This window comes from Grus americana, chromosome 4 (genome assembly GCF_028858705.1).
Source record: "Grus americana isolate bGruAme1 chromosome 4, bGruAme1.mat, whole genome shotgun sequence".
NCBI classification, from domain to species: Eukaryota; Metazoa; Chordata; class Aves; order Gruiformes; family Gruidae; genus Grus; species Grus americana.
The window spans coordinates 13,869,633-13,889,173 of NC_072855.1; the positions used below are offsets into that span (position 1 = coordinate 13,869,633).

General features: G+C 40.3%; 1 protein-coding gene across 4 annotated transcripts in view; it reads right to left on the bottom strand.

The window, feature by feature from the left end:
• The window catches only part of EVC (EvC ciliary complex subunit 1), a 57,122-nt gene that overhangs the window by 28,696 nt on the left and 8,885 nt on the right, over positions 1-19,541 (bottom strand). For 3 of the 4 annotated variants that reach the window (XM_054823744.1, XM_054823743.1, XM_054823746.1), the window contains exons 6-11: positions 18,032-18,130; positions 15,576-15,713; positions 12,382-12,540; positions 10,617-10,833; positions 6,720-6,868; positions 3,792-3,890 (exon numbers count right to left, since the gene is read on the bottom strand). In XM_054823744.1, the coding sequence (XP_054679719.1) occupies positions 3,792-3,890; positions 6,720-6,868; positions 10,617-10,833; positions 12,382-12,540; positions 15,576-15,713; positions 18,032-18,130 (861 nt within the window). The remainder of the gene's footprint in view (positions 1-3,791; positions 3,891-6,719; positions 6,869-10,616; positions 10,834-12,381; positions 12,541-15,575; positions 15,714-18,031; positions 18,131-19,541) is intronic. The other variant, XM_054823745.1, reaches the window with a different exon arrangement.

A 19,541-nucleotide genomic window follows, 5' to 3' on the forward strand; every position in this document is an offset into this window, starting at 1 on the left:
CTTATTCATGAAACTGAATCTGTCAGGCTTGCTTCCCTGCTTGCTTACACTAGGACAAACCAAGGTTAAGTGTGGAAATAAGCCAAGTTATTCCAGCGCACAAGTAAGGTAGGAACAGAGGGCCTACAATTTTTATCACATATAAGCCTTTATCACATAAAAGACCTTGCCAGGTCCTTTTCCCTTGAAAAAAAAAAAGGTGTAATGGCCTTCAAATATAGCAGCTAAGGACCATGAGCTCAGGGAAATGGCTGGGCACTTGGGTTTCTACGCTTGGTCAAGTGAATTTGTCAGAGTGCAACCCTTGGGAACTTTGTACTGGCTGTCTTCCTTAAGGATTTATTCTGGTTTGCCATCTACAGTGCAAGTTTTGATACAGTACTTAAATGGGAGTGGATGGTTTAGAAAGTTGATACAGGATGGAGGCACCTGTATGCCCTAAGGCAGTTGCTTTGAAAGCTGCTAGTAATTGCTCTTAGCTGAAGGTATGCCTGAGAACGGGACCTAACTCTAGCTAACTGGATAGTATGCATCTCTCTAACGCTGGAGCTGTTCAGTACATGAACTTATTGGGTATTACTCTAAATGGTCATTCATCTGAACCAACATGGCTGTTCTTTACTAGGATATTAGTGTTTATTTGACAAATTGCAATATTGATGATGCCCCAAGGACCATGAAAGCAACTTCAGAAAATAGAGGGCTTGGATGTGGAAAAAAAACCCCACCATGGTTTGAGTTCTGCTGCTGGTAATCTGAAAAGTGTAGTGTGATTCATTCCAGTTCTGGGGGTTTCCGATCAGTCAAGATGGCAATGGAACACAAGCAGGAACTTGTCTGGAACCCTAAATCCTGTGAGTACTGGACAATATTTGATTGTTCAGCCCAGAAAAAATATGTGTATTTCTTTAAACTGGGCCAGCAAAGAATATGAGCTACTTGGTAGAGGGGTCATATAGGATGCTATTGCTAAATCTTGGTTATGGAGAAATTGTGATCTAGGTAACACTATGCCTCCTCTTGGATTTACGTAATTACCTCCTGGTAAGACATCTCAGTTTTATTTCCCTTAAATCCAACAGCTATTTAACTTTGTGTGGGAAAGTGTAACTAAGTGCAGTTTTGCAAGGCTAACTTTCATTTGCAACAGAATAAAAACTGGGCTGAACTCTTAAATATTTAATTACTTCTAGTTCTTTCGACTCTTTCCGACTGTGTTTACAAATGTATGAATGCATCTTTTTAAAATTGTCTTGCGGTCTATCTTTGGATGTCTTGTGGACCACAGGCTGAGGAATATTCATCTAAATATCTGTGGAGCATGTCAGGGTGACTGTAGAGAGTTTCACTCAGCTTTTTCAGTAATATTGCTAGGCTTCTGTTTCTACTGGAATGATAAAAAAGCAACAGAACAGAACTCTCTTCTGGTGAACTTCTTTTCTTGCCTTCTAACTTACTTAGTAACCCATGCTTGCACTTATGGAAATATGAAGATTAAATGAACAATAGAATGTTTAACCAAATCTTTAACCTTTTCCTTGCTCATGGTAGAACAGAAACAGCAGAGTCCAAACCTTCCAAATGAGTGCAAGTCAAATGACCATCAGTTAAGCTTCAGGGAGTACAGACTTTCTGGAATGACAACATGGAGCTTTGCAGTGTTTGCAGGTGTGCCCAAACTAAGCTGGTTCTACAAATTAGCTTGCTCAAACTCGACTGGGACATAGGTCTTGTAGTACAGTGCTGACTATTGCCATCTGAGGGCTGCTGGTACCCAGCTGGTTAGTCTAATGTTTGCTTGCTTAGGTCTACCTGAGCTCCAGTCGCACCACTGCACTGTGGAGTATCTCAAATCCCTGTCGCCTTCCCATGGGTATATTGCCTTCCTCATTGGTAGCAGTAGCTTCTCCCTAGCAGAAACCTGGAGAAACTAAGTTTCCCTGCCGCCCAGGGAAAAGCTTCTCCTTGTTCAAGCTGCACTTCTTCTCTGGAGGTGTGGTGGAGCAGAGAGAAACAAAGGCATTGCGGTTGTGAGATGCAACTCCTTCCCCTAATGGCAAATCTACCTCAGCTTTTATGCCCCAGGTAACGGACAACCTGTGTAACTACTGCACTTTCCTCAGGTGCAGAAGTCAGAACAGCTTCATTTACCTACAGTGGGGCTCTGCTCACTTCTATTTTCTCTTCTTTCTAGCTTATGCTGCTTAAAAGGTATATTCAGAAGCAGCCTGCTCTCCTAAAACAGTCTGTAGTATCTGTATTTAGGGTTAAGGGAAGAAAGTGCAGTTGTTCATTATGTTAAATGTCACAATAAAAATGTTTTATTATAGAAAAAAAAGTGGAAATTAAGATTTGTGGAACCTCATTCAACAGATGCCAGTTGGATCACCGTACTTGCAGTTTTTCATGTCTGGCAGTGTTTGTTTGGGCCTAGGAATAAGAGAGCAGCTGTAATATGGAATATAATGGCTTAGAGCTGGCTGAATTGGCAGAGTTCGAGTTTCTGCAGCTCTCCTGGCAACTTGGCAATTCTAGAAACACAATTCACCCAAACCAATTTTTCTTTAATGGAAAAGAAAACTTAGCTAACAGTGCTGAAAGAAATAGGATTTTCAGTCTGATCTTAGTGTCACTAAAGCTGAGTACACACTAAAGGAAAGAAACATAATTTCACAAATGAGGTGGAACTGTGCCGGATAAAAAAAAAATTGCTTGGTCTCCAGAGACTTCATGTTAATTGAGGAAGGGGGTGGAGAAGTCCAGAGAATGGACTGTGTGCAATAATACCAGCAGACATGTTGACTTTTCTTAAATTAAATAGCTTTGCACAATTAATGTACTCTGATTCACTGCCATAGCCCTCCAAGCAAACTTTTCCTTTCTCCAAAGCAGCAGTTCCTCTCAAATATCCTGTTGCTTGCACTATTATGTAAAACCACGGCAAAACTATTTGTTCTAAATACAGTGGCTTTATTTTTTTTATCAATTGAATGTGAATAAGTGCATGCGGACTAGTGCTAATTAAGATTGTGTGGGTATCTTATCCTAATGTGATAGGGAACACAGGTTTCCATAACACCCTGATCTGGTCATAATTAATCATGACAAGGATCCTGTTGAGCTGAAAGTGATTAGTTCCAGCTTCATTAAAGGTCATGCTGGCTACAGTTTTGGCCTTCATCAGATAGATCACGTTATCTTATTTTTTCGGCGCAGACAGAAAATAATTAAAGATGACGCAAAACCATGAAGCATCTACGTATTTTCCAAATCAGTAGCATAAAGAAGTGTAAAAATATTACTTACACCAAAGATCTGAACATATTTCAGGGAACTAACTAGTGTCAAAACAATTTTTCTGAGAGAAAAAGAGATAAGAAAACTATTTTTGGAGATGTAGTGAAGTTAACTAAGAATAGTATCATCCTACCATGGTGCAGAGGAGATAATTATCCTACGTAAATGAAGTCTACCTCCTGGTAGTAATGCCAGACATTGTATGCTCTTAACGTTATTGCAGCTTTGTCAGCCACCCAGACAGCACATTTTGGCAGACCATATAGGCATTTTCTGACTATTACGAGGTCAGGAAACATAACGTGTTGGGAAGATAATGGAAAAGGCAAGCTAATGTGGAAGACTGTCCTGTCTCCATCTCCTGGTTTGTCAACCTAGCTTCCTAGAGCTGCCAGGATCTCTCCCGCAATTCTCCAATGCCTGACATTGCGTAGTGGGGTTAGAGGATCTCCTGAATTACTGTAGTAAATGACACATATCACTAGAGGTGGCACCTTGTAGAGATCTGCAACAGCCTCTGTGCTCTTGCAGTCATCCTCCTCCTCCAGTTCCCACTGTGCTTGCCGATGCTTCTCTAACAGCTCGTGGTAAGCCTAAAAGAAACACAATAGGTGTATTTAAATAGCTGGAAAGGTTTTGATAACTTCTTGTGATCCTCTCCTTCCCTTCCCATGTACCATCACAGCACTAAGTGTTTATCTGGAACCATAAGTCAGAGGGAAATGAAACTTGCCTTGCCACCTTAAGTTCAGCATATCCAGTCTTGAGTATGAAACTCCATAGTCTCAGTAATTTGGGGTTAAATAATATGTACCTAATGCTGGAAAACATATGAAATGATCTGATTTGCAACCTGCTTTTCTGTGTATTAATGTAACTTCATCATAGCCAGTACTACCAGGTGCAGAATAGCCATCAGACACCTTAGTTAAAGCTGTTGAGCTTTTGCACTGGGGTTGGTCACCATGTCCCAAGGTACTGTCAGATAGCACTCAGCCTACAAAGCTGATCCATGACTTGGTCCTCATTTGGTCCTTGGTCACAGATTACAGAAGAATGCAATTTCTTTCTTCAAGCCAGGACTGTGATGTGTTGGTAGGCTCATGTGCCGTAATGGAAGACTGAATTTCATGATCAAAGAACATCTCATTCTATAGACTAATGAGTAGTCTTATACATAAATATTCCATATTTTGATTTAAACTGCCAAGTGCTCTCTTACATTCCGGTGGTAAATGTGGCTTTCTTCATTAGGTATGTCAATAGGGCTGTTCTAAAGAGCACAAAAGTGCTCATAAACTCTTCATGTACAGCTCATTCTTGTAGAGGTGGACTTTAAATTCACACTTATCATGAAGTTGTAGTTTACCACAGATTTTTACAAGTTAATTGCTGTAACTTGTATGTCCACCTGGGGGTAGGGCTGAGCAAGACTGGGTTACTGTAACTGGCATTTTTTGGCTTGTGTGCTTCACTTGATCATTCCTGTATTCTCTGCCAGTAACAAACAAAATGAAAATGCTCCTTTTCCAGTGGAAACATAAATGAAGGAGACAGAATGATACAGGGACTCTAACCTTTACTGTCTAAGTCATTCTGTCATATAAAAAAATCAGAGCTGCAGCAACTAAATCATTACCATCCAACTTGTCTTCAGAAGAAACTGATGTGAAGAAAATCCATTGCAAAATCCACCTTCTTAATTGGTAACTACTTAAAATTCAGGAGAAAGGTCAGTTACTGCCAAGGCTGCTACCATGGTTGTGCGAGCCCTTTGATGAGGTGGAGGCGGGGGAAGACAGAGAAGAAAAGTGCATTTATGGGTACAACTCTGGGCTCATGGTGAGGATTCAGAACCAAGCCCTTCACTGCTAGGCTAGCTATGGAACCATGAAACAGGTTTAAAATAGCTCCTCAATGCTGAGGGTATTGTTCACATAAAATAATTAAAATAATTACTGGACTATTTAAGTCAAATCATGGGAGCTGCAAATAAATATTTTTCTTATTCTTCAAAGAGTCTCTGGACTCAAGACCTCATCTGTTTGGGGACAAAAGGTTTTTTCCACTGTGGCAGCAGAAAGGCTTAAATTTCTGACTTGTTTTATTATTTACACACAGGCATTTCATAATACTAAGACTCAGTTGTGTTCTGTCCTGCAGCATGAAGTGCAAGTTGCCCATTCCTGCTCAGTCTGTCATAAGCAGATCATCAGTCTACAGGTTAACTAAGTGTTATTTTTTAGCCTTCTAAGGTGTACAGAATAAAGCATCTCTTGCACAAAGCTGTCGGCTTTAACTTTGTAGAGGAGAGGTCTTAATACAAAATTTCTAAGCTTTCTTTAATGAAGTTGGGATGTGTCCAAGAGTTTTGAATGATGTGTATAAGGAAAATCCATTCACAAGTGCTCAATGGCTACAAAAATGTGTGATAGAATTATTTGTCTGAAGTTATGAAAAGCCCAAAAAAAAAAAGTACTCTCCTGTTTTAAAGTGCCTAAAACCTTTTGTTTAGAAGTGAGGTGCTGCCAGACAGGTGTTGCATACAAGAACAATAACTGCATTATCCAATTCATACAGTATAATTAAAGAACTTGGCCCTGCAGTACAAAATTGCAGTGTCGAGATCAATAAATTTTGACAGTTTGCTACAGCTGGAATCTGAGTCTTCTCATACAGTAATTTATCTAAGTTATTAGATTCCATCAAAAGTTTAATGCTGCTGGATGTAACCACTTCAACCTTAAATTATTTATTTTCATGAAAACTGAGGATTGATTTTTTTTTATTTCTTAATAACTTGGGTCTGTAGTTCTCAGCAGTTATAGAAGTTTTGCAGCTCTCAGCATTTACAGCTAAGAACTCTGATTTCGTATATACATTCTGAACAACAACAATAGAGCTCTATAGAAAATATGGCCAAGAAAACATTACACTGGCCATTGTATACCATATTAAACTATCTATTGCAAACCTTCTCTAAGGTATCCTGCCAGTGATCATAATGAGTTTTCCCTCTGCTTCTGTGAAATTTGATAGCCTGTTGAGCCTCAGTAACCTCATTCATAGAAAAGCAATTAGATGAGTGCAGTCTGTTTTCTTCTGTAATGCAGGCCAGATACTTTCCTCCAGAGATTTCCTATATTGAACCAAACACATAGTACCTCAGTAAAAGATGTTTTCTACAAAATATGCAATCTAGCATTAATACTCTTTGGCATTTTGTTCCAATGTGGCAAGACCAAAACTGGAGGTTTTGGCAAGCCTAGACAACAGGGGGTCTGAGCCTAGCCTACCTGTGCTACTATACATGATTCTCAGGATGACCAAAAAATCCCATTTTTATGGAATTGGGAGAAATCTGTGATATATTTGGCCTTACAAACTAATGGAACAATGAAAATAAGCTTTTATGTGCTCACCTTAAGAAAATCATGAACATCTTCAATATGAAAAGTTTTACTGAGGAGACTCCCTTGTTCAGCTTTCTGTCTGTGTTTGAACTCTTCTCTTTTCTCTGCACGGCACTCCAGTCGTTTCAAGATCAGATCTTTACTTTGCTGGATACATTCTGGAACATAAACCACCCATGATTAGATACCACAACTCCACAGGGAGAAAGTAGCATCTGCTACTGTCACACAACATAAGCTCACAGAAATCTGTTAGAGAGTGAAACAGGCAAGTAATTACCGTGCAGGATTTCAAATTTGATTCTTACCCTGATGGTCTTTTTAGATGTGAACTTTTGGGTTGTTACATGGCACTTAAATCTCTGAGGTTTTTGGATCACTACCATCCTGCACCCTCCCTTTCACTGCTGCTGCTGCTTTTATGCAAAGGCAGTGAGTTAGTTCAAGAAACAGACTCCCACCTGCAGCACCCCAAACCTCCCCCTCCTGCTTTGGGAAGGTCCAGAAATGGCTCATTACCTAATTGCAGATATGCAAATGCTGCTGCAAGGACGGGGCAGTAACATATGGTGAGGAGAAAACGTCTAGAGCAGTGCTAGTTCAGATTAGCTTGAACTGGCATGCAGCCATACCAGATTTCCAAAGTGACTTGTCCAAGAACCTGCAGCAAAAGTTGTCAAGGTCCCTCCAATTTTGTGCTAGTACTGTGAAATATTTGGGACCGAGTTCTTCCCCCTTCATCTTCCCTGCAGCTCCAAGTGATTTATAAATTCATGAGTCTATCTGGACCCTGTGCGGCAGAGTGGAATCGGCGCTTACGGTGTTCTGCCATTACTTCACGTCTCATTGCCTGTCCACCTAGGAAGAACTTTATTCTTTTCTTCCACCCACTCTGCCCCAGACCAGTACTTCACTCCTGACACAGGCAGCTAAAGGGGAATGCAAAACACCAGCCATCTGTGGCTGCTGTCCTGCCATGACATCAAACTGCTTCAGCTATGAGAAATTGTTATGTGGAGAAATAAAGGAGTACAGTACTGTAGCACCGAGCATGTTACTTATTCTCCATGCTAATTTATTGTGCTTATCCACAGGCTGATGATGCGCTGACAAAACACTTGAAAATGCACTGAAAGTACAGGAAAGCCTGTAATAAAAATGTCATCTGAACAAATGTAGCAACTGTTATTTTTAAACACTACTTGATTCTTTACGACTTCCTTGTTTGTTTCCTAGGAGCACAGTCTTGCTGGCTTTGTGTTCTGCTTGTGAATTATAGGTAGAGTTTAACTTACGTATTTAGAAGCTCGTAAGCAAGGTCAACATAGACCCTCATGTGAAAATGCTGCACTCCAGATTTTTTTTTTTTTTTAAGCATATTTCTATCTAAAACAAGGAGGTTGATAATGCCCTTCCACACAGGCTGTACTAACTGTAATACATAGCAATATATAACTATAAACACCTACTTTGCATAAAATCAAGGCTTTGACAGAGTTATTTTTGCTTTGGAACAAGAGAAACTTGACAAAAACAGGGAAAGACACCCACAGATGTATGTTTATGCTTCAGGAATGTTAGTGGCTGAATCTATGCAAAGACTATGAACTAGGCATGCCAGTTTTAGGAGCAAACATCCACAAAATAATCTGTATCACAGTATACATGAATTCATGAGTATCAGCAAACTATTCACATGGTTAATTGATGTTTTTAAAGTGGAGGAAGTCTGCAGCATGAGAATTCCGATCGCCTTCTATGATGAAATGACTGGCTTGGTAGGTGAGGGGAGAGCAGCCGGTATTGTCTACCTTGTCTTCAGCAAGGTTTTTGACAGTCTCCTGTTAGATCCTCATAGAGAAGGGGATGATGTAGAGGCTGGATGAGCAGACAGTGAGATGGATTGAAAACTTGCACAAAGTCCACCTGGAAGCCTGTAGTGAGTCGTGTACCCCAGGGGTCAATACTGGGTCCAATCCTGCTCAGTATCTTCATTAATGACCAGGATGATGGGGGCAGAGTGCACCCTCAGCAAGCTTGCAGAGGTCACAAAAAATGGGAGGAGTGGCTGATACCCCAGAGGGTCATGCTGCCATCCATAGGGCCCTTGACAAGCTAGAGAAATGGGCTGACACAAATCTCATGAAGTTCAACAATAGGAAGTGCAAAGTCCTGCACCTGGGGAGGAACAACCCCAGGTACCAGCACATGCTGAGGGCCACTCAGCTGGAAAGCAGCTTGGCAGGAAAGGATCTGGGGATTCTGGTGGACACTGGGTTGGACGTGAGGCAGCAATGTGCCCTTGTTGCAAAGAAGGGGAACGGTATGCTGGGCTGCATTAAGAGTGTTGCCAGCAGATGGAGGGAGATGAGCCTTCCCCTCTACTCAGCACTGGTGAGGCCACACCTGGAGTGCTGGGTCCAATACAAGAGACACGGACAGACTGAGGGAGTCCAACAAAGGGCCACAAAGATGATGAAGGGACTGGAGCATCTGTCCCTGTGAGGAAAGGCTGAGAGAGCTGGGGCTGTTCAGCCTGGAGAAGAGAAGGCTCAGGGGGATCTTATCAATGTATATAAATACCTGGAAGGAGGGTACAAAGAGGATGGAGCCAGGCTCTTTTCTGTGGTGCCCAGTGACAGGACCAGAGGCAGTGGGCACAGATTGAAACATGGGATGTTCCCTGTGAACATCAGGAAACACTTTTTTACTGTGAGGCTGACTGAGCACTTGCACAGGTTGCCCAGGGAGGTTGTAGAGTCTCCATCCTTGGAGATGTTCAAAAACCATCCGGATATGGTCCTGTACAACCAGCTGTGACTGACCCTGCTGGAGCAGGAGGGCTAGACTAGATGACCTCCAGAGGTCCCTTCCAATCTCCACCATTCTGTGATTCTGTGAATTGCTGACCATGAGATATGGGACAATTTATCAACACGAAGCCTGAATGTGAATGAGCAGCCCTGCAGCAAGAATACACTGCAACAAGACTACATTCATTCTGACTATTCAGTTCACTGAACTCTAATCCTGATGCCATTTTGCTAGGACAATTTTCTTTAAATATGCCCACATGTAGCAGAAATATTTCTAGAAAATGTGTGAGAGTAAAATACTTCTCACTGTTTTCCTTTTGGCTGAAGGTGTCCTATAATGTTCCATGAGTGCTGATGGGGAGCACTGAGCCTGTACAGCACCTATCAGGGAAGCTGGGGGTATGTTTCTCAACATGTTGGGCATCAGGTAACATGCAAAGTGACACAGGGAGAACCTTAAATTAGTGGGTCAGTCAGCTTAGACTTTCTTATAATTGCGTACTTTACAGATAGGCAATGTGAAGGGCTGTAAGAGGAAGACGACTTCATTTTTAAAGTATTTTAGCAGTATTTTTATTTTATAATAAAGGACAGGTTTATCTGAAGATCATAAGCCTTAAAATTATTTTTTCACAAGAGTGATAGCACAACTATGTTCTGTGTATCTTCTGGCTCCACATGCTAGCAGGAGATCATAAGACAGTATTCTGCACATCCACAGATATTCTGTCTCTAACATTAGTCAGTATCACCGAAAATGTCGAGTATGTGAACCGTAAATGGAGAAATCTCACAAATACTTGTAACAAATGTGACTCTTCTTCAATCTTCAAATTAATGAAGGTATAGATTATGTTAACTGTAGAGTAAATTCATAGTAATGCCTGACACAAGACCTAGAAGGCTTGAAGCCAAAGTTTCTACTCTAAGCATCCACGCTTCACAGTAATAGTGTTCCTGGCCGATCCATCAATATCTTTTTAAAACAGAGGGGTATAAGGCCAAAGCTCTAATTTTTTTACTATTTAATACAATAATGAGAATTCACACCCATATTTGTTAAGTCATGAGCTCCAGTCTAAGTACTCACCATTGCTGAAATGTGCCAGCTGTTCCCAGAAGGCTCTGTGCAGATCAGTTAGAAGTTCTTCCTTTTGTCGGACTGAGAGATTATTCTTTACAGTTAAATGGTCCAGAATATTTGATACAGTATTTAATCTACACTTGCACTCTTCTGGTATATAGGACTTCAGTGAATCAATCATTTTCACCATAAACTCCCAGTGGAATAACCTTTCCTGAATGTCCTAAAACAAAGATTAAAAAGTCCTGTTTAGAAGCCAAGAATGGGTCTTTGGTTGTATTTGTCTTTTCATTGAATTATTCATTCCCAAACTGTGCAGAAAACCAAGGAGGTTTCTCAAGACCATATGAATAACAATCTTCATGTACTTAAATACTTCTGAAAACCTTGACCGGTGTAGGAGAGCAGTGGGTTTATCACATGTTCAGTTGCAAGAGCTAATCTAAAACTACTGGTGTTTTTCATTATTTGCAGCTGTCAGGAAGACACTGAGGCAAGAAAAGACAACAACAAGCTTGCAGAACAAACTTAAATACTCAACAGGAAAGATGGACAGAAGGGCAACATGGAAGTCCTGGACCACTTTTAAAGATACTATAGAACTCACCAGTATGGGCCTTCATTTTGAAATGGGGACACGTATCTGATTTTGATACTGCTGGGATTCCTTCAAGTACATGGTCAGCTGGAGTTCAATAATTAAACTAAGAATTAGTATAATTGCCTATGGCCAAGCAGCTTTCATTGCACTGTTAGAGAAGAAGCCCAGGGTTACAGCAGGGAGCAAGATTTCCTGGGTGAAACTGCAACTGCTTTAGACAATGCTGCAAGGTTGGAAAGAGTATTACTGACAACTACTACAGTCAGTAGAGACACACAGACAATGACCTTTGCAATGAGATGCAAGCATCACAGTAGTGACTTCAGGTAGGAATATGTCCTGTATCTGTATCCAGACATCTCATCTGAAGTCTGCCCATCTGAAGGAATTTACTGTACGGTAGCCTGGTATGGGTCAAGTGTGATCAGCTGCAAAGACTGTTTTCATACCTGGCCAGCCCAGTTTACTTAGCTGCTCCAATGCAAAACTAACAAGCTAATAATTACTGTATCTGTTTATTAGTAAGCCAAGTAAAGCTAGCTATCCATTTATTCTTCAAATTATTAATAATGCAGCAGGCCAGATTCTGATTGTACTGTTAATCTATACATTCCAAGTAATTCTTTCAGTATGCCCTCTGCAAAGGAAATAAATGACCCATTAGATTTAACACAACATAAAACACAGTGCTGATGCATTTATAAACACATTTTTCCTCTCTTAAGACCATATCACTAAGAGATATTAAGGGTTTTCAATTCCAGTTAAAGTCATTGGACACACAGAATCACCCTCAAATTTAAATTAGGATTTCTCAGTCAAAGTGGAATAAATACTTTGAAGAAAAAGAAATGTCCTAACAGTCAGGGTAATGATTTTCCTTCATCATTAGATCTGGTGCTCTTGCTCCTGGCTCACTGGCTGCATTAATAATATCATGTTTTTCCTAACATGACTGCCTAAATGGTATTTTCAGAATTAGATCTCAAGTGCAGAGAGTTCACCCTCCTGTAAGTCTTCATAAACTGCAACAGAAGTTGAACTCTTTGCAACAAAGCTGAAAGAGACAACCAGTGGTAAGCAGCCTACATCATTCCTGTACACTTGTATCATGCTTTGTGTTCAGATTGACTAAATCTCTCTCAACTTTTCTTTCTTTTTGTACTTTACCATTGCCTGCAAATCTTGAGATTCACTTAACAAGCTTTCTACTGCAATCATCTTCTCGGTCAGATCCATTGTTATCTTTGCTGCTTTGGCGCTTGAGCATTTTGATTGGTCCAAAAAAGCCTGCTGGGCTTTGTCAGTCTGCTTCCAGAAAGCTTCCACCTGTGGAATATGAATCAAAAACCAATCCATGTTCCCTCATTAATCATCTAGTATTCCATTACAGTGAGAGGCATATGAGTCTACAGAGATACAAGTCACTGAGACTACAGACAGCTTTCAGTATCAGTTATAGCGAACACTTTGCAAAGCTAAGGAGCCTATTTGCTATATGAAGACACACATGTTGGTGGCATATAACCAGTAGGTCAACCCTGACCTTTTTAAATGTAGTCATTCTGTATAACTCACTAAGAATTTGTTGTTAGTTCTCCATATATTGCATCTATAAAGCCCTATCATGTTGTTAGTGTTAATGGGAAAACTGAAAAAGATAACAAACCGCAGCTTTAGGTGTAGGAGCAGGCATTCCAGTCAAACAAGAGTTCTGCTAAAAAAGTGTGTTGGGTTTGCATGGCAAGGTTTTGGTAGTGGCGGGGGGGGGCTACAGGGGTGGCTTCTGCAAGAAGCTGCTAGAAGCTTCCCCAGTGTCTGATAGAGCCAATGCCAGCCGGCTCCAAGACGGACCCGCTGCTGGCCAAGGCCAAGCCAATCAGTGCCTCTGTGATAACATATTTAAGAAGAAAAAAAAAAAACAGTTAGAGAGAGCTTTTACAGCCGGAGAGAGGAGTGAGAAGATGTAAGAAACCCTGCAGACACCAAGGTCAGTGCAGAAGGAGGGGCAGGAGGTGCTCCAGGCGCCGGAGCAGAGATCCCCCTGCAGCCCGTGGTGAAGGCCATGGTGAAGCAGGCTGTCCCCCTGCAGCCCATGGAGGAAGGATGAGGGGGTGTAGAGATTCCACCTGCAGCCCGTGGAGGACCCCATGCCGGAGCAGGTGGAGGCACGTGAAGGAGGCTGTGGCCTGTGGGAATCCCACGCTGCAGCAAGCTCCTGTCAGGACCTGTGGCCCCGTGAAGAGAGGAGCCCACACCAGAGCAGGTTTGCTGGCAGGACTTGTGACCCCTGTGGGGGACCCACGCTGGAGCAGTTTGCTCCTGAAGGTCTGCACCCCATGGAAGAGACCACGCTGGAGCAGTTTGTGAAGGACTGTCTCCCATGAGAGGGACTCCATGCTGGAGCAGGGGAACGATGAGAGGAGTCCTCCCCCTGAGGACGAAGGAGCAGCAGAAACACCGTGAGATGAACTGACCGTAACCCCCATTCCCCGTCCCCCTGTGCTGCTGAGGGGGGTGGAGGTTGAAGCCAGGAGTGAAGTTGAGCCTGGGAAGATGGGAGGGGTGGGGGGAGGTGTTTTAAGATTTGATTTTATTTCTCATTCCTCTACTCTGTTTGGCTTAGTAATAAATCAGATGAATTTCCTCTCAAAGTTCAGTCTGTTTTGCTCATGACAATAATTAGTGAGTGATCTCTCCCCGTCCTTATCTCGACCCACAAGCGTTTCGTTGTACTTTTTCTCCCGTCTAGTGAACAAGGGGAGTAATAGAGCGGCTCTGGTGGGCACCTGGCCCCCAGCCAGGGTCAACCCACCACAAAAAGGAAAACTGAAAATCGTCACTGTTTTTCACCATTAAAGCCTTTCACAGGAACATGCTACATAAGCACTTTATTAACTGCGCTGGAATTAAGCATTTTATGCAGCATCAGCACGGTGTTTGTGCCATTCAGATATATTATCATATGGATAATCTCTAGTTTTAGGGTCCGATCCCACAAACACTTAGGACTGTGCACATCTGTGAATTCTGTGGTTTTCAATGGGATTACTAGTACACATAAAGATAAGAAATTGTATCTATCGCCAAGATTTGTATTAAGTATCTGTGAGTTTTGCAAAAAACTGTGACTATGGCATCTGTGAGTATGGCAAAAAAACTCTTTATATTACTGAGGGAAGAGTAGATTAGTTCAAGGTCCCGACCTATATGAATCTGTGTACAGGGAAATAATTTTCAATATGATGAAAAGCATCTGCTGGCATAAGAGTGACAGACTCACTGAAGGATGACTGCCGCTGGTGAATAACTGCCTCATGTTGCTCAAAGAGGCTGCCAGGGAGTTTTTACGTGACTAACTCTGAAGAACTTTAAACAATCAGTTTTTCAAAGAGGAAAGTTAAATTGCAAAAGAAACCTGACACAGCTGTACCATTGTTACTGGGACTTCCACTATAAAGTGAAAGGCACAGAGAATCACAAGAAAGCTGAGAAAAAGCCCAGTGAAGCACTTAACCATCAGACATTAAAAAATGTTAACTCCTGTATGAAAAAGGCCCAAGGCTGAGACCATGGGCTGTTTAGTTCAGGGCTGAAGTGCCACAATCAATCAGTGCAGGCAGCTCACAGAGCCATCAGTCTGACTAGTCAGTCTCTCATTTTCATCAGCAGTGAATTTGCTCAAACCTCAAAAACAACACTAGGAAGAAGACTATCTTCTAGATTACCCAGTTACTGGAAAATAATAAGCAGAATATTCTTAACCTCCTGTTTTCTAGCCTCCAAGACACAGTGACACTACCGTAGAGAGGAAAAAAAAACAACCCAAACTTCACTTTGAGAATCAAATGCTGCTATCAAACCACTTTTTTTTTACAGAAAAACCATGTTAATGTATTATAATGTGCAGAGCTGCTAAGGCAAAATGTTTTGCTAAAGTAAACGTGCAAAGCATGCTAAAAGGTGATTATTTTCTTAGTAATTATTTCAGCTTTAAAATGTTTTATAGTCTCTTACTACTCTCTTAGTTATGGAGGACTGACAAAAACAAGGTGCTAGGATAATATTCCTAAAAGTCAGACTATACCTAGGCTTGAAATAAATCTTACCATCCGACAAGCAATGGACATTTCTTGGCTCTGAACCCAGTGCAATAAAACTGTGTTTGTATAAAAAACATACTGGCTCCCAAAGGGAGCTGGAAATACTTTGCTGGAGCAATGTAAAAATGTTTTCAGGACTCACGCACATCTGAAGTACGAACTGTGGACTAGTCGACACAAGACTTAAAGATAAAAAAAGCATTCCCCGTCAAAAGAATAACATTAAAATAAAAATTTAGGAGAGAAAAATTAGCAAGTTACATTATCTATTATGTGCTCCGAATATTCTCTTTCTTTCCTTTCTAAGTCTTCTAGAGTCTGGTACTCGGAATTATGGGCTCCTGACATCTCAGTATTCCGGAGTCTAGAGTCAAGTTGTTTCTGTAATTCTTCAAAATCCTGGAAAAAAAAGCAAGTGATTTGTTAAAGAGAAAAACAGACAGAATTTCTAAATTCGGGAGTGAATTTGTATGTCAGTTGTGGCTCGTGGCTAAGGAAGCTGAACAAGAGTGTTCAGAAAGTTCTGTCTCTGGGTAATGCACCTCCTGCAGCAAGCGAAGAACTGAAGGTACATATGGCAGCTCTGAACTACACTCACTACAAATACAAACATTTCCGCTAGTATGTCAGTACAATCAAGACTGTTGTCCATCTCCACTAAATTCAAGTTTTAGTAAACGGTGCTCCATGAGCTTTCATACTAATAATCCTTTGAATCTATCCACTAATATTTTTATTTTAATGCACGTGCATCTTAAATGACAGCTATGAGTGTATACATTGTGTTTGAAAACACAGAGAGTATCCAGATATGATAATCAGACAGTATTTCCTGCAGAGCGCTAGCACACCCAGATGAATACACCTGTAATGCTCATAAGGGACAAATTACAGGCTCCATGGTTATATGGGGTTTTAAATTTTTTCCAGTTCTTTGAAACCAGGATGTTTTTTTCTGAAAGCTAATGATACTGACAAATACGTCTTCTGCCTTTACTTAGTAGCTTGGTACTGAAATGGATGATGCTTCAGTTGCTGAAGCATGCCTTACATAACAAGTATTTACTTTTAATATCACACAGTTTTGGGTGTCAATGCATTAACTTGATACCCTGTGTCTTAAAGAAATGTAACCAGATTTTGACAAGCTTCACAAACAATTTCATCAAAATCCCCTGATTTTTTCTTACAATGCAGAATTAAAAGAGGAAAACACTGTTTGTGATAAATCATATAATCCTCAGTCTTGCCAATGCTGTATTACGTACAGTAGTTTGCAGTGCTAATGGTTTTGCTTATTACCAATGCCTCTTTTACATGGTATCCATAATCAGCCTCATCCCTTATGTGATATCCCAACCCAAAGGCTGTCATGTTTCCAAGACCTTTCTCTCCAAAATATAGGATTTAGGAATCCCATACTGACACTTAAACAACTGGCCTACTCCAGCAATTACTGCATCTAATAAACAAGATTTAGTCTTTGTCTTGCAGCAGCTCAGCTAGGCGCATGAAGACACCAATGCTGTCAAGCCTTGTTGAGGGTTAGGCTATATTGGGAAACACGCCTAACCTGTATTACCTCTGGGCTTATAATTTGAAGTCATTACCAGAAGTCCGTCAGAAAAAGAGATTTACACACCAAATCTCACTTTGCATTTAGAAAATACAATCGACTTTAATATTAAACCTGAGGATTTAAGGCAGTTTTAAGGTAAAATCCATTCTGAAACAAATTATCAGGTACAACTACAGAGATTCCTGATATTCATTCACAGATTGTGAGACTGCACAAACAAAATAAATCTCAACAACTAGAGCTTGCAAGCCAAGAGACTTTAATGCCTATATATGAAATTCCATCTGTATGTAAGAAAAAAAAAAAATCATCACTGTGAGAAGAATTAAATACTACACTAGGCTGCCCAGAGAAATGGGGGAGTCTCCTTCAGTGCAGAAATTCAAGACTTGGCTTGGCAGGGCACTGGATAGTCTTATGTTATTTCCTCCTTCCTACAGAAGGTTGGACCAGACGATCTCCAGAGATGGCTCTCAACCCAGACTTTTCTATGACTTTAATCTGGAAAATGGAAAGTGCAACCAGTAGCAGTCCTATTTTGTTCAGTTTTGTGAAGCTTTTTTTTTTCCTTCTAATAATCTTAAAAATAGCATTGTGACTCACCTGGAATGCATATTAACTGTCAGTGTATGTCATCTAGTTCAGAAGTGGAAAATGGATTTTGACACAAGTATATGGAAGAAAGAAGGATAAAGAGGGAAATAAGTATATTTCCCCTTGATAAAAAAAAGCCTTGACTATCCTTCTGGTACTTTATTTCCTGCTATTTTAATATCAGTAATGATACATGGGACCAGACAAAGACCTGATAATTAGAAATTTTTAAATCTGAGTGAGTAAGGTTCACCACGTTCTGTTTGCTTGAATGGATTCAACTACAAAATACTTTTATTCTTAACAGACTAGACACATCACTGTCCTGATCACCTCATACAACAACAAGGAGGAAATGCATACAAGATAATGGAGAAAATCAACTAACAAGGGGGTTTCTTTGCATTTCTTCTGAATTAGATTACAAATGACACTGCTGTTTAAAAGGAGTAGGTGACATAGCCTGCTGTGGCAGCTTGCACCAACTGGTGGGATGAACTCTTATTTTCTGTGGTCTTAAATATTAATCAACAAAAACACTTACATTTTCCTGAATTAAAAGGATCTTCTTGAACAAATCATCGGTAATCTTCTTTTTATGATAAAAGTCTGTAAGGTATATTTTGAGAACCTGAATAAACATCTATTTAAAAGGAAGGAAACAAAACCCAGGGTAAGTGCTTGTTCAACATTGTAAGGACATCTTTGTGACAACTTTTGTTGATTTAAATCAAACAGTGAGACTATAGTGAATCATAAGCAAAATAACAGAAACATCATCAGCAACTCTGCAGTACTTCCATTGTGAAAAATTCTTTGGCTTTGGTTTCAGTAAGATACTAGAAGATGGTGTTATGTTCTAACAAGGACAAGGATATAATCTCATATATCCTTGTAAGCAGAGTGACACATTTGAAACAGCCCTTTAACGGAGAAAATGCAGATCAGTTAAAAATGGAAAGCCCATTTTTCTAAAGTTTAATGAATCCCTAAACTGAAAGATTCATTACTATGATTTCAACTGCAGTTGGCCAAATGAAGTATCAAACATTTTTATATACAATACAAAAGCAACCTTCTTAAGTTCTAGGTACCTTCTCTTACAAAAAATATACCTATTTTCCAGTTGTGTGCTTTCTTTTCTTTTTTTTTTTTTAAAGATTGTAATACTAGTGTCATCAAAAAGATGTTTTTGTACACCGGGATAAATTTTGCTTAATCTCTTCTCCTCTTGCCTCGATTAGAGTGTCAGTGTGAAGGCAATTCACTTTATTACTAACTGCTGCAGCATTTTCCAACATGAAGACAAAAATATGTGAAACTCAACAGCCACCTGCCTGTTAGTCATGTACTTGAAAACAGATGATGCAGAACTTGCCCACTTTAAATATGTAAAAACATAAACACCACCATATTTACATATACAAACAGTTATTGAAGTGAACATTTAATCTGAGCAAAATCTGGAAAGTATGTTGAGGAGTTGATTAGAGTTGAGTAGAAGAGAAAATGGTAAAGCAGTCCTGTTCTAGATCTCACTTGCCAATGTTTTGGATAGGAGTTTAGCAAGTTTTGAACACACAACACCAAGATACCACATACTGTAAAAAGGGGGAAAAAATAATTCAGGAAAACACTGAAGGATGAGTATATGTTCCTTCTTCCTAGACCTGACGCTACAAAAGACTGACTCTGAGATCAGAGAAAGCAGAGTGGAAAAGGAAAAAAGTATTCTCTAAACTGATTTGTTTTCCCTGCTAGTGAAAACACACAGCTATTCAGAGCTTCAGCTAAAGGTCAAAGTCATCTGCCTTTTGTGGCAATTTCTGGTGGGCCACAGAGTAGGTTAAATGCTCATTTTCTCAGTGTTTCTGTGATTACATCACCATGTTGTTAACTTATCTGCATTTACAAATGGATGATTAACTTTGAGATCAAGTTCAACCTTCTCTAGTCAAAGCTAAATTTCGTTCTGGAATCTGATCTCAAGTTCCCTTCCTCATCTACTTAGATGGGAATAAATCCCATCAGAAGAGAAGCTGCTTTCCAGGTTT